The sequence below is a fragment of the Pteropus vampyrus genome, unplaced genomic scaffold (assembly GCF_000151845.1).
Source record: "Pteropus vampyrus isolate Shadow unplaced genomic scaffold, Pvam_2.0 Scaffold10, whole genome shotgun sequence".
Lineage (NCBI taxonomy): Eukaryota > Metazoa > Chordata > Mammalia > Chiroptera > Pteropodidae > Pteropus > Pteropus vampyrus.
The window spans coordinates 14,640,025-14,654,410 of record NW_011888791.1 but is presented as its reverse complement, the minus strand read 5'-3'; the positions used below and the strand labels follow the sequence as shown (position 1 = coordinate 14,654,410).

Below are 14,386 nucleotides of genomic sequence, written 5' to 3'. Positions count from 1 at the left end.
GTAAATCCTCTCTGGAGGTACATGTCCTTCAATTCAGGTTTCAAAGTAATTCTCCCCAAATTCCAAAGAAAGTTAGCCCATAACACAAAAACACAACAAAACAAAACAAAGATGAATAAACAGAAACAACAAAGAACAAGGCCAAAATCGCAAATTAGACTTAAGTTACTGGAATTATTGGAATAAGGCACATAAAATATTTTGTTTTAATTAAGAATGAAAAAAAGAAAAACTTAAATATAAATAAGCTATTGCAAAAATAAATAGACATAAAACATTAAATGCAATTTTCAGAAATTAAAATATAAAGAGCATGATTAAAAACTCAATGAGGGAAATTCTGTTTCCAAGAGTAGGGTGAACTAGATAAACTGACTAACCTTCCCACCAAAAAAACAAAAATGATAGATTAAAAAAAAAACTTAAATCTTCTTAAATGCGTCATAGCAAAAAAAGGAGAAAAAATATTCAAAAATAAAAACCTTCATGAAATCCAAGCTCAGAGAGATTTTAGGGGGAGCAACAAAGCTCACTTTCACTTTGAACAGAATCAATTACCTTGGTTTTCATGGACCTACTGGGGCAAGGTAGGAAGAAAAGGAAACCTCTAAACAAAGTTTGGATTCCAACAGACAATATATCATCAGTGTGATGCTGAATTAGAAATTAATCCATCCCATTAAAAGTATACAAAGAAATTTGTCCATACTGAGATGCAGAGTAATTAACAAGAAAAATCTCCCCAGAGACACCATAATCAAAATCTAGTCTTACTACAAGTTTATTCTGTGTGTTCATATTATCTAGCTCATTTGAACCTCAAATCAAGAACTGAGTTAAATGTGAGGTTTGGTAGTGTTTCTTTGCATTTAAAAGAAGCAAATGCGACTCCTCTCTGGAGAAATTAACCTTTAACAAACAAAATTAAGAAATAAAGTCATAAGAAGCAAAATTTCAGAATCAAATTTCTGAACTTCTAAAATTAAAAAATACTGCCAAGAAACACAAGAAAATACAGCACCACGAGAAAGAGCATATAGAAACAAAATATGGCAGAATCAGACCTATAAAGATCTCTGGAATATTAAAATGATCAATCAATATAAAATAAGTATGTTTAGTATTAAAACATAAAATGTAAGTAAAGAATAGAGACAATAAAATTGACCAAACTGAATGGCCGACTTCTAGAAAGAGTTGTAATTTAAAAAAAATTATCCAGAATATAGCACAGAGAGACAATGAGATGGAAAATATGAATGAGAGGTTAAGAGATATGCATAATGTGAGAAGGTCCAATATACATCTTGTCAGAGTTCTAGAAAAGGCAAGGAAAAAAAAATGGGACAAAGGTAATATTTAAAGAGATATTTAAATAAATAATAAATATCATAAATATTAAATAAAATATTTAAGAGATAATGGCTGAAAAATTTCCAGAACTGTCAAAATACATTAATCCACAAATGCAATATGCACAAAATATCCCCAAAGGAAGAATAAATATTTCTAATCAGCATCACACTGATGATATGCAGTGTGTCTACACCTGGACACACCATAGTAAAATGCAAAATGTCAAATACTAAAAAAGATATTAAAAAGAGCCAGAGAAAAGATGGTTGACCTATTACTAAAAAGAATACAACTACTGGGTTGACATCTTGACAGCGACAACGTAAAACAAAAACAATGGGAAAACATCCAAGTATCTGAAATATGCTGGGTGAAAATAATTATCAATCTAGAATTCTATGTCAAATGGGAAAAAATCTTTCAAGAAAATGGGAAATTAAAGGCATTTCACCTAGGCAAAACATTAAATGTTTGATATCAACAGACATCCACTAAAGTAAATTCTCAATGATGAACTTTATGGTACAGTAAAGTGATTCTAAATAGAAGATCTGAAAGGGAAGAAATCATAACCAAAGAAAAGTGATAAATATGTGACTAAATGTAAATCAATATCAAATGTATAATGAATACTGGAGTTAAAAAAATATGCGAAATAGAACTAAATTATTTGATTATAATAAATATAAGTTGGAGGGAGAAATTAGAGTAATAAGTTTCTAAGATCCTTATGTTGATTAGGAAGAGGGTAAAAAATAGTAACTTTAAGGCTTAGAAAGTAAAGTATGTACATTAAAATTTATATAGTAATAACTAAAGGAACAGAGTATAACTTTAAGCCAAATGATGGGGAGGAGAACATCAATTAAAAGGAAAGCAAAAAATAAGAGAATAATGAAAAAAAAATAGACATGGGAAAAAAATAGAAAGAACAAAATAAGATAGTAGCAATAAATTGAAACGTATCAGTAATTAAAATAAATATAAATATTCCAGTTAAAATCCAACCATATTTACAAGAGACATATAAAATCTAACTACATAAAAAGTTCTGAAAATACAAAGATTTTTTTTAAAAAGATTCATGAGGCTAATTCTAATAAAAAGTAGTAATATATATGTATTAATAGTAGATAAAATAGACATCGAGCTAAAAGAATTTCTACAGACGAAAAAGGCCATAAAATAAAAGATTTAATTCACCAAGATATATAAAATTACAAACTTTTATGTAATTACATTGCTTCAAAATATTCAAAGAAAAATCTATGGAACTATAAAGAAAAATATTCAAGTCACCATCAGAATATAAGACTTTAACATACTCCTCTCCATAACTGTGAGGTCAAACCGACCAAACATCTTAAGTAAGGATATAGAAAAGTTGACAAACACAATAATAAGCTTGATACGAGACTTTAATGATCGATGAACTCAAGAGAATACATTCTTTTCAAGCATAAAAGACATCTGTGAGAATTATTGAGCTATAGATCTTGATAAATTTTAAATCATTAGCATAATACAGACTATATTCTATATTATTAAAGAATTACATTAGAAATTTGTAAGAAAAAAGAAAACTAGAAAAATCTAAAATGTTTGGAAGATACACATAAATGACTCACAGGTCAAAGATATTAACATGAACATCAGAAAATATTTAGAAGTGAATAAAAATGCCATACATCACAATCTATAGAATATAGCTTAAAAAGTATTAAGAGGTAAATTAACAACCTCAAAAATGCTTATATGAGAAAAATGTGAGTCTAAAATTAATTAGCTAGGAAAAGAACCACCAAATAAAATCAATTAAAGTGGAAAGAGGAAATAACAAGGAGCAAAAATTAATGTAAGAGAAAAACAAGCATAAAACAGAGAGGATCAACAAAGGCAAAAGTTCATTGTTTAAAAAGCCTAATAAAATTGACAAATCTCTGTCATGAATCATCAGGAAAAAAGAAAACAAGGGACAAATACTAATGGGAATGAAAAGGGGTGATATAAATATAAATGCTTCAGAGATTAAAAAGATTATAAGAGGATAATAAACTTTAGGTCAAATCTAAAAACAAATGCAATGAACAAATTCCTAGAAAAATAAAGTTATTCAAACTGACTCAAGAACCAGAAAACCTGAATAGTCCTATAAGCTTTAAACTTTCTCACAAGCAAAATATTCCAAACTATTTGTCAAATATCTTCCCCTTCCCATTTGTCATATATTCTATCAACACAAACCTTAACCATGGCAACTAGAATCACTGGCAAAGCTGGACAAAATGTTACAAGTTTGATTAACTTAGGTTGACAAAGCTGCCTCATGCTTTGTTTTACATATCAATAAACACATGTAGGAGATGATGAAGATCTGCTGTGCCTAGAGAGCATCCTGGTATATGAAGGCAGTGTGGCATAGAATATAATGCATTGACAAAGGAACTGAGACCTGGGATTTTTAGTCCCGGATCTCCCACTTGCTGTGAGATTTGAGACTTGAATGATCTCCTTCAGCTATAAAACTCAATGATGTTTATTTGCAAAAGTTAAGTAGCTTTGCTATTAAAGCAAATGATTCATTTTCATAAGGTTTATTTTCCACAAAATTTCTATGTAATTGAGAATGTACACTTAGAAATTTCTAGGTACCTTTATGTGAAATAGCTTTTATTCTTTCTATTTCCCTTTCCTTTATTTTATTCTCTAAATAACATCAGCCTTAAACAACTTTAATTTCAGAATGTCTTAGAGTAGGGGTTCCCCAACCCCTGGGCCACAGACTGGTACTGGTCCGTGGCCTATTAGAAACCAGGCTGCAAAGCTGGAGGTGAGTGAGCGAAGCTTCATCTATATTTGCAGCTGCTCCCCGAAGCTAACACCACTGCCTCAGCTCTGTCTCAGATCATCAGGCATTTGATTCTCACAGGAGCACCGGTCCCTGGTGCCAAAAAAGTTGGGGACCGCTGTCTTAGAGGACAAAACTAAGCCTTTGAAGGGAGGATAAAGGCAATGAAAACATGGCTTCTTATACTGATAAACCACTTTTATTAATCGGAGAGTGAAAGATTAAATAATTTTACTATAATTTATTAACTGATAGAAAAGTTTCAAACCACAAAGTGAGTAACTAAGAAAATTATTCTGATAACAGAAGAGGTATGGGGGCGTAGTTATTAAACTAAAACCATCATAAACTAAAAAATATAATAAAAAATACTGGGGTGGCTCCATAGTGTAGTGGTTGGCACATCTGCTTTACACGCAGAAGGTCCTGGGTTCACACCCCAGGTGGAACCACAGACCATACCCCGGGGACGCCAGGCCCTGGGTGTGTGCACCGAGCATGTGGGAGGAGATGCCCCGCCTTCAGAGATCCAGTTCTTAAGTGGAAACGGCAACATCCATAGGTCAGAGGTGGAAGTGGGGGGAGGGGTAATTAAAGAGGGGGGAAAAAACTCAAAGGATTAGAAGTAGTAAATTTAAAAAACTAAATATGAACTAAAAAAACAATTTTCATGAATAAGATGAATACAGTGACTAAAAGTCACTATATTCAATATTATTAAAGACAAAAGTCTGTATTACAAATTAAAAATACTCAGAAGTATTTTACCTGACGAAATATCTCTGTGACAAAGTTTACATTACTTCTTTTAGAAGAAAAAACTCTGCGAACTATTTCAATGTCTGTGAGATGTTCTTCATCTATACTACAGAGACTAGATGAGCTGGGTTCTCGCTCCGTTAGAGTGCTTGTATTAGAATGAGACTGTTCTGGTTCTGTAGTTCTATCTGCTTTATCAGCATTATCATTTTTGTTTTCTTCTCTGGATACCAAACTAGCTGCTGCTCTCTAAAATAAAAACAAAAAGAGAAGAATATCATAATCATAAACTTGGTATTTTGTCTTCTAACAACAAATCAATAAATACTGATAGAATCCAAAGCATTCCACAAGTAATTTACAGCATTGCTTAAAATCTGGGCACAGTTTCATTTAGAATCCATTCTAAACAATTAACTGAGAATGTAAATAACTCGACAACTGATACAGTGATACTCACTAATCATCCACCTACGTATAATTAGATTTGTTTTTACAGTACAGACAAGTTACTAATTAAAGCTGGGTGAAAAAAACTAATGCAGATGGGCACTTACACATGCAATCCAAGGAACAAAACAAACTAATCGAAAAGAGACTCACAAATATAGAAGACAATCTGGTGATGGCTAGAGAGGAGGGGGATAGGGGGACTGGGAGAAAGTGGTGAAGGGTTAAAGAAGTACAAATTAGTAGTTGATAGATGGTTACAGGAATGGGGAGTACAGCATAGGGAATGCAGTCAGCAGTAAGGTAATGGCTACATAGAGAGCCAGAGGAGAGAAAGAGCAATCGAGGATCATTTCATAAACTATATAAATGTCTGACCAATGTACTGTATACTTGAAACTAATAATAATAAAGGCAATTAAACCAATAATTTTTGGGTTAAAAAAAAACTAATGCAGATGGAGTTAGCTCAGACTTCAATAATAATAAGATTGACTATTTGCTCAATAAAGGCTCAATGTTTAAAATTAACTGTATTTTACCTTAGACAAAAATTATACAAGTAAAAACTTCTTAAACAAAAAATCAAAGGAATGGAAGAAAAATTATGACAGAAGTAGAAACGAGGCTAAAAGAAAATATTAGAAAACTCTATATTCTAAAAACTTAATAGAATTTTCACCACAACTGATAATGAAAAAGTGAAAGTCCTAAGATGGTAATAAAAAAATTACTACCATGGTATGATAGGAGTAGCACTATTCTGTAGTATGGTAAATTACTTTCTAGTAAGTTAACTCGATTTTTGGCCTCAGTTTTGTTATCTATAAAATAAAAGGGTTTGAGCAAATGAAATCAAACATGCCTTCAAAAAATCAAAAAATCTATAATTTTAGTCCATTAAGTTCTAGGACCAGAAAAATAGTTCTGCTGAGAGTTTCCATCTTTAATAATTCTTTGTAGAGAACCTGGAACAAAGTTTTTGGAAAGACACACCACAGAGTCAGGTACAGATAAATAGAAGGCTAAGGGGAATATAAGCCAAATTTCTAAACGCCAATGAACTAAACATATATTATAACTCCATTTAATTTTTAAAAGATTTAAGAAGTCATATAAAAAAACAGTGTAAGATTTTTAAAACTAAATGAGGAAATCTGAGAATAGGAAAATAGTTAAAAAAAAAAAAAGCACTGTAATATAGACAAGCTCAGGAAAAACGTATGTTGAGGGAATAATAGAAAGTGAAAATGAAGAAATTTTAAAAATCAGATTTTTAAATATTAGTCCCTCCATTGTATAACTGTATAATTTTACATAACATTTCTAGACTCTGAATGAGTTGGGGACAAGACTTTAAACCAGCATTCTATGAATGCTAGAGAACTATGAAGGTGCTACAACAATTTGATTGCAAATTGTTTCCAACTGCAAGTATTTATTTGTAGAATTCAGAATATTTTTATTTGTATAATTCAGGATGTATTTAGTACTGTAAAATTAACATGAAATAGAAATAAATTGGAAACTGAGGCTCGGATATGACTGAAATTATCTTCATTAACCTTCCAAGTTTTATTTTTTTTTTAAGAAAATTGGTTCTATAGTAATTATTAAAATTTGGATTTGTAAGATACATTTATACAAAGAAAATATCACCATTATTTGTTTTAATTATGTTTTACACCTAAGGCAATTGAAATCAGTGGACAAATCCCTTAAGCCATTTTTAACTTTAGCAAGCTATGTGTGTATTACCTGAATATTCTTTGGCAAGACTTCACCTTCCATCCCAGGAATATGAGGTCCTGTATGTGGCTTTGGCTCAAGCCAGAAAGAAACCAGCCAGCGAATGACAATAACACGAGCCTTAATGAAAGGCTCCTTTGTACAGTATATTGCTTCACTGGTTTCAGCATCCTTCTTTATCATAACATAATGTGGCTTTGGTCTCATCTGTGGGATATCTATGCAAAATAAAAGGAAACAAAAACAAAAATAAGAAAGGAACCGTGCTTAGATAAATCTGCATTTTTAAACATTTGAGAAAACACTGTAATGATATTCTGGTTTTAGAAGTAGATTTAGTACCAAAAAATGCCATTTTAAAATAATTTGCTAAATATTAGCACAGAATCCATAGAGTGAACCATATATGGCTGATATATAGAAACAAACCTTTTTGAAAAATATCATTAATAGGCTCAATGAATCCTAAGTAGAGAAGATTCTAGAGCCATTTAAAATGAATGAAAGCTCATGTCAATTAACCTAACACTGAGACACATATTTTGAAGTCATACGAAACATGAGAATTTTTCTTTTATTTTTAAGAATATTGTTCCCAATGGCACAAGGCTTACTAACTCTGATTATTTAAGTCATTTCTACCACGTCTAATGGTTTTGCTAAAGCTTGTTAGCTGCAAAACTTGGCAGAGCTTAAAATATAAATCTTTCAGTAAAAAAGTCACTTCCATAGACTACTAATGCCTTCTATATACAGCAGACGTCTGTTTCTAACCCAGGATTTGTCTAGGAAGCTCTAGCTTTAAGGTTTTAACAGACATCTTGGCACAGTCACTAAATACTGGACAAGACATCATCAAAATATATGACAATGTAATTATTCCATACAGAATTTGAATGAGACATACTAAATTGAACCCTTGGGGGACCTTAAAAAGAAAATTTATAATATAATGAGATCTATCTCATCCAATAAGTAAGATCCAGAGAGTAAGTTTTTAAAAATACCTCTTCACTCTCAATGAAAATTTCTTATTAACAAAATTCTACTTACAGTATAAATCAAGGTATACCTCTAATTAATCAATAAAAATATTAAATATTATCACTTTTCTGCAGGTAACCAATGTCCACATTATACTGAGGTATGTTTTACTCTTATGTGTGATTTTTTAGAAAGTTCCAAAGACTACCTACCAAGTACAGGATGATATAAACTATTCTCCTTGCAGATGTTTGGAAAAATATAAGGCAAGTAGTATTTCTTAAAATGTGAAAACAAAAATGAAAATCCCCTTTCTTGGTTCTCTTTGTTCTTCCATTCTAAACTTTTTACCTAAAAGTACACAATACAATTAGAATTATTCCAGGAGAAAGTTATTAGAAACAAATTTATAAAAAATTACTTAAGCAAAAAGCTAAACTGTTACACAGTGAGGATATATAGCTATATACATGCATATACAAAGAATAAATTTTTTAAATTGGTCTAATGACAATTACATATGCTATAGTCCAAAAATCTTAGAAGTTAAAATGAGCTCTGGACAACTGTCAGTTGATTCAAAACTCAGCTTTTCTAAAGACAAAGATACTAATGAACTTTCCACTTTGCCCCTTCTAGAATAATTCAGCCTAAAATAAGTGTATGTGAGAGAAAGGAAAGAATGAAAGCAGTGGCAGTCAAGTGCAGGTAATTAAAGGCTGACCACAGAAAGTAGGGCATCCATGAAGCAGTTATAGCAAAGGCAGCAGCCCAGTGGGGACTCAGAGCCTGAGACGGGTGAAGATAGTGGCCATGAAGTGGGGGTGTTTCGGGGAAGGAACACAGGAGGGAACAGAGTAGTAAAATATACAGTGTGAGAATTCCAGTAGGGTGAGGAGGTTATCTAAGTAGGAGAATGATAAAGGCAAAAGGTGGGCCACAATGAGATAACACTATACACTCACTTTAGAATGGCTTAAATTACAGACTGATCATATCAACTGTTGGTGAGGATATGAAGCAACTCTAAGTCTCATACACTTCTGTTACAATGTTAAAGGGTACAACCACTTGGAAAGTAGCATGATAGTGTCAATATAAACCTACTCTACAACTCAGTCATTCCACTAATAGGTATTTGCTCAGGAAAAACAAAGTTTATGTCCCCACGAAGACTTGTTTACCAAGATTCATAGCAGTTTTATTTGTAATAGCCAAAAATGGGAAACAACTCACATTACCATCAATAGGTGACTGGAAAACAAATTGGGATATGTCCTTACAATGGAAAGCTACTCAGCAGTAAAAAGAAGCAAACTATTGATACACAGAACAATGTGAATGATTTTCAAAAATTTTTCAGCATTTTTATGCTGAAAAAAAAAGCCAGACCAAAGAAAAGTATGTGCTATATAATTCCATTCATATGAAAATATGGAAAATGCAAACTACGGTAACAAAAATCAGATCAATGGTTGTCTGGGGATGGGGTGTTGGAAAAGGATGGATTATAAAGGGGTCCGAGAACTTTTAGGGGTGATAAATAGGTTCATTATCTTGATTGTGGTGATGGTTTCGTGGCTGCATACATGTAATAAAATTCATCAAACTGTAAATTTCACACATTGCAGTTTACTGTATGTTAATTGTATCTCAATAAACCAGTAAAACAATTTAAAAAATCTATATGATGTACAAGTTTTTCTTAAAGAAAAATTGGTAATAATGACGGTAACGACTATTCCCTATGGTACATTTACTGTGTCATGCACTTCTTTATACTAAGTAGTTTTCACTTATGATTTAAGCCTCAAACACCAAAAATGGAATAGGTATTATTTCTATCTCTATTTTAAGCACAAAGAGGTTAAGGAATTTGTCAAAGGTCACACTATGGTAAGATGTAGAATCAGTATTCAAAAACCTTGGTAAACTTATTCAGGGTCCAAATTAACTTCATAATGTTTGCTTCTGAGGCACAGAGAATTTTTTGTGTTTGGAACAGTTACTAGAAATGTGTATGTGCTAAGGGTGTTTACATCAATCCAGACATGCTCATTTCATATCTAGAGGTGAACAGGTTACTTTACAAAATACGTATACCTGGAAATTTAATAAATACAAATAGATTTAAGTTTAAATTACATTCCCCCACATTCCTCTTGGCAGATTAGTTATTAGTTATTAGTTTTTAGTTTTTCAATTAGTTATTAGTTTTTCAATTAAAGTATAATTATAAATGAAATTATAAATGAAAAGATTAGAAAGTAAACCCAACTGATTCACATAAGAAGGTATATACATAGTCTACTTAAAAAAATTTCTCCTTCCATCTTCCAAAGAGGTTCATAAAATGTCTGATAATTTTCATTCCAGAAAAGACATAGTAACATATTTTCAAAAGTAAAAGTTTGTCACTCTGCCATCAGGAAAAGAAGCAAATATCTACTATGACAGAATAATGGTAAAGGAGGAAAAAATGAATTACCTACACAGGATAGGAAAGGAGGTGATATCAAAGAAGGTAACCCGTACCTGAATTACTATATATTTCAAAAGTGCTTCGAGAAAATAGCTTGTGAGATCTTCTTGTCCTTTATCTCCTGATTGTGGGGGGACAAGAGGAGTGATTTCCTCTATAGTAACTTGAGCTATCCAAAAACAAAGTTTAGCATAATTACCAAATTTAATAATACAATAATATGACCCAAGTAACATTTAACTGCAAAACATATATGCAATGAATACTGCTCGAAAATATTCTAATGACTGAATCTTGAAATTAATCTGAGGTCATTCTGATAATCCATCATCAACAACCATAAACTTTATTTTAAAATTCACATTGAGAATGTCTATTACAAAAATTCCCTATGATAAAAAACATTAATAAGAATGTGCTTATTCATCAATTAAAAAACAAACTGATTACTCTTCAAGGGTCCCCAACCCTGCAACAGGGCCACACACAACAGGAAGTGAGCAGCAGGCAAGTGAGTAAAGCTTCATCTGTATTTGCAGTAGCTCCCCAGTGCTAGCCTCGCCTAGCATCACCGTCTCAGCTCTACCTCAGATCATCAGGCATTAAATTCTCATAGGAGCAAGGGTTCCTGGTGCCAAAAGGGTTGGGACCACTGCTCTAGGCAATGACCATACTTAGTCTTTAAGGGAGCCCCTTTATTCAAAGGATTAAATACTACTTCTATCTCAAAAATAAAGTTCGCATCTTAATTCCTTGATTACAAAAGTGCACTTAAAAGAAACTTTTACATTTTTTACTTCTCAGATATTCGAAAACATTATGACACATGAAAATTCAAGAAAAATCAACCCACAAATAGCTGAATTCTTTTAAATATTTCGTAAGCAGCACAATCAGCAGTTCCTGGTTTAGCACAGACAGGTCCCTAACACTGTTTCTCAGTAACAACAGCCAAGTAATTAAGCTCACAGAAATGGATTTTTTTTACAATGCTCTTTGCACAAAGTAAAACACACTTGTACTTCAATGTACATTCCAATCAACTCAAGGATACAAGGTGATATATAAGAATTAGAAATTAAAGATAAATGTAAATGGCTTGTGTTAACCATGTATTTTGACAGCAGGGGCCTTTTGGGCCCTGGAGAGCATGTCCCTCCCAGGACTAATACCTCGAGATAGTAAAGATAGGCCTGAAAGTGTGCCTTTTATATGCAAACTAACCAACCCAGAGCCCACACAACTACTGCCTCCTCTTCTGGGCTCTCACACTCAGGCTCACTATTTTTCTGAACTAATCGCCCCTAGGGTCAGCTACCAGATTACTAGGGATAGCCCTTAAGTCCCAGTGCCTTGCCTATGGTACCTAACCTTCTCTCCACTTCCCTACCCCATCCCCGACTAACCCTGCTGCTTCCCTGGTGTGGCATACCCTCTCCTCTTGGGAACTCTGAATAACGGAATATTTTTTTAATGGCAATCGTCTCCTGATCTGTTGGCCTCAGCATCATACTTAAATAATAATGAAACCTATATTTTAAAATATGGACTTAGATTATCCAGTTAATAAATATACAGAAATCTAAAAAATATATTAAAAAATTACACAGAAAAATATTGAATATAATGGGTAAGAGCTTATGAATCTTACTTTCTTGAAGGTTGAGTGGAGGATTAATGAGATTATCTAAAGTTCGAGGTCCATATTCAGATTGTGGTGCTAAAAATCCAGGAATTAAGCATGAAAACATCCAAAGCTGTTCTTTGCTACAGTTATTCTGAAGAGCTTGCAGCCATAATAAGAAAAGACGAACACCTTCCCGCCTGATCTAAAATAAAATGAAAAAAATGGTATTTTTATTTATAATGGAACTACTTCCATTTAAAACAAAAATTCTCTAGAAGATGATTACACATGATACTTTGCAAGAGAGGAAGGAAAGGAAGAAAAGGGGGGAGGAGTCACGAAAGGGGGAAGGGAGAGATATTACACCCATGACATTTATTGAACCCTCATTATTTGTAAATCTAAATTAATGGATTTCGAACAAATGAAGGAAGAACATGGCCTCTAACTACTTAAAGCCATCGGGGTAATTTTTATTCTACAATTTCCAATTGTAAAAAATCAGAAAATCATTTCCTTCTTGTTTACTTCCCCCTCCTTTCTTTCTTTCCATTACCAACAGGTCTTATCCAAGAAGCAAGAAGAGAGAGGTCAATGATTGTTCCTTGCTATAATGAGTTTAGTGAAAGGAGGAATGATTATGGGGATCCTGGTGCATTGCTAACTCAATACTATTGTCCTTAAAAAGCTTATCACTCTCTGAAATAATATCATTTACTTATTTGCTGCTAAACTGCAAAACAGGAATTTTGGCCTATTACTGAATTCTAAGCACCTAGAACAATGCCTTTTATGCAGAATAAATATTTGAATCAATGAATGAATTATATCCCAGGAAGAGAATAGGAAAAGATTTTTTAAATCTTTTCAATCTTAGACAAGCAAAACACCAAGTTTTTCACTAACCTAACCTCACTAGTAGCTCTGGAAATTACCCTAGAACAGTTTTGTTAACAGCCACTGTCAAAGTTACTCAACAGCTTTCACTTCATGGTTTAGTCAGAGAACAGGTAAAGATGTGGGAAGGCTTATTCCTTTGTACTGCTACCCCCCAGCCTTGATGCCAAAAGTACCTACAATATGTGACTTATACAACCTACAGCAAGATTCTTTTGGTCTGGGTAGCTTCTCTTACCATAGCCAACGAGATAATGAAAAAGAAAAAAAAAAAAACTTTTATATAGATCCTCTACTTTCCTCTACATCTAAGAACAGCTATGGTAAAATGAAGAATAATTTGGGTAATGACTAACTTGTCTTCTCAAGACCACAGAGTAAAGTATTTCTGGTGAATGAGTCAATGCAGTAGCAAAAGTACAATAGTTTTTCAATAGCCTGGTCAACTTAGTATGCCTTTTCATTCATACTGAGTATGTTGCTATATTTTAAGTGAATTCAGTTCAATTAAGTGGACTAAAGACAACTCAAAATTCTTTAAGAAAAAGCTGATACAGGAAAAATGGATGTATGTTTTAGTTTTTAAAAAGTCACAGAAAAGAAATATAATTATATTATACCTTCAAGGAGTTTCCTGTGTGGAGTAGTTTCTTTAAAATCAATCCTGAAAAGAAAACATGACTTTAAATATTCACATCTTCTTATTTGTTTCTAAATGTCAGAGTTCTCGGTCAGACTTGAAAACACTTTAAAACAAGTCCTTGGCAACCTCCAAATTATTCTTGGTGACTTTGATATCACTCTGGCCATAATCTTGGGACCAGAAGGGCATATAAAAAGTCACCTTTTCAACAAATGGCTTATTGCAATTAAATATACATTCTATCAAAACAAAGCTTAAATCCAAATAATTCAAATAAAAACCATTGCAGAAAATTTCCACTTAGGTACATAAACACCTATAATGTTAATATTTCCTAATAAATACTTCCACTGTATTAGTTTTTTCAAAATATTCAAAATCATTAAAATATTGAAAACCATATTTTTTCTTTTAAATTATACAATATTTCAAATCTACAATAAAATACTGAAATAACATCAATAAACCTCCAGAGGTCCACCATTTGGTCTGAATAAATCTAAACACAGTCCCATGTTTCTTATAATTTCAAATTTTCATTTATTTATATTATTTATAATGTTTTATCTAACAGTACAAGTATCATTAAAG

The 14,386-nt window shown here is 32.3% G+C and overlaps 1 protein-coding gene across 7 annotated transcripts in view; it reads right to left on the bottom strand.

Annotated features, from left to right (window-relative positions):
• The window catches only part of RALGAPA1 (Ral GTPase activating protein catalytic alpha subunit 1), a 229,977-nt gene that overhangs the window by 176,218 nt on the left and 39,373 nt on the right, over window positions 1-14,386 (bottom strand). For 6 of the 7 annotated variants that reach the window (XR_896904.2, XM_023522344.1, XM_011376633.2 and 3 more), the window contains exons 6-10: window positions 12,280-12,457; window positions 10,682-10,797; window positions 8,359-8,497; window positions 7,172-7,380; window positions 4,973-5,212 (exon numbers count right to left, since the gene is read on the bottom strand). Coding sequence is in view for 6 of the 7 variants with exons in the window: in XM_023522344.1 (XP_023378112.1) it covers window positions 4,973-5,212; window positions 7,172-7,380; window positions 8,359-8,497; window positions 10,682-10,797; window positions 12,280-12,457 (882 nt within the window). In the remaining variant the exon portion in view is untranslated. Of the gene's footprint in view, window positions 1-4,972; window positions 5,213-7,171; window positions 7,381-8,358; window positions 8,498-10,681; window positions 10,798-12,279; window positions 12,458-13,772; window positions 13,817-14,386 lie in introns of all 7 variants that reach the window. The other variant, XM_011376608.2, reaches the window with a different exon arrangement.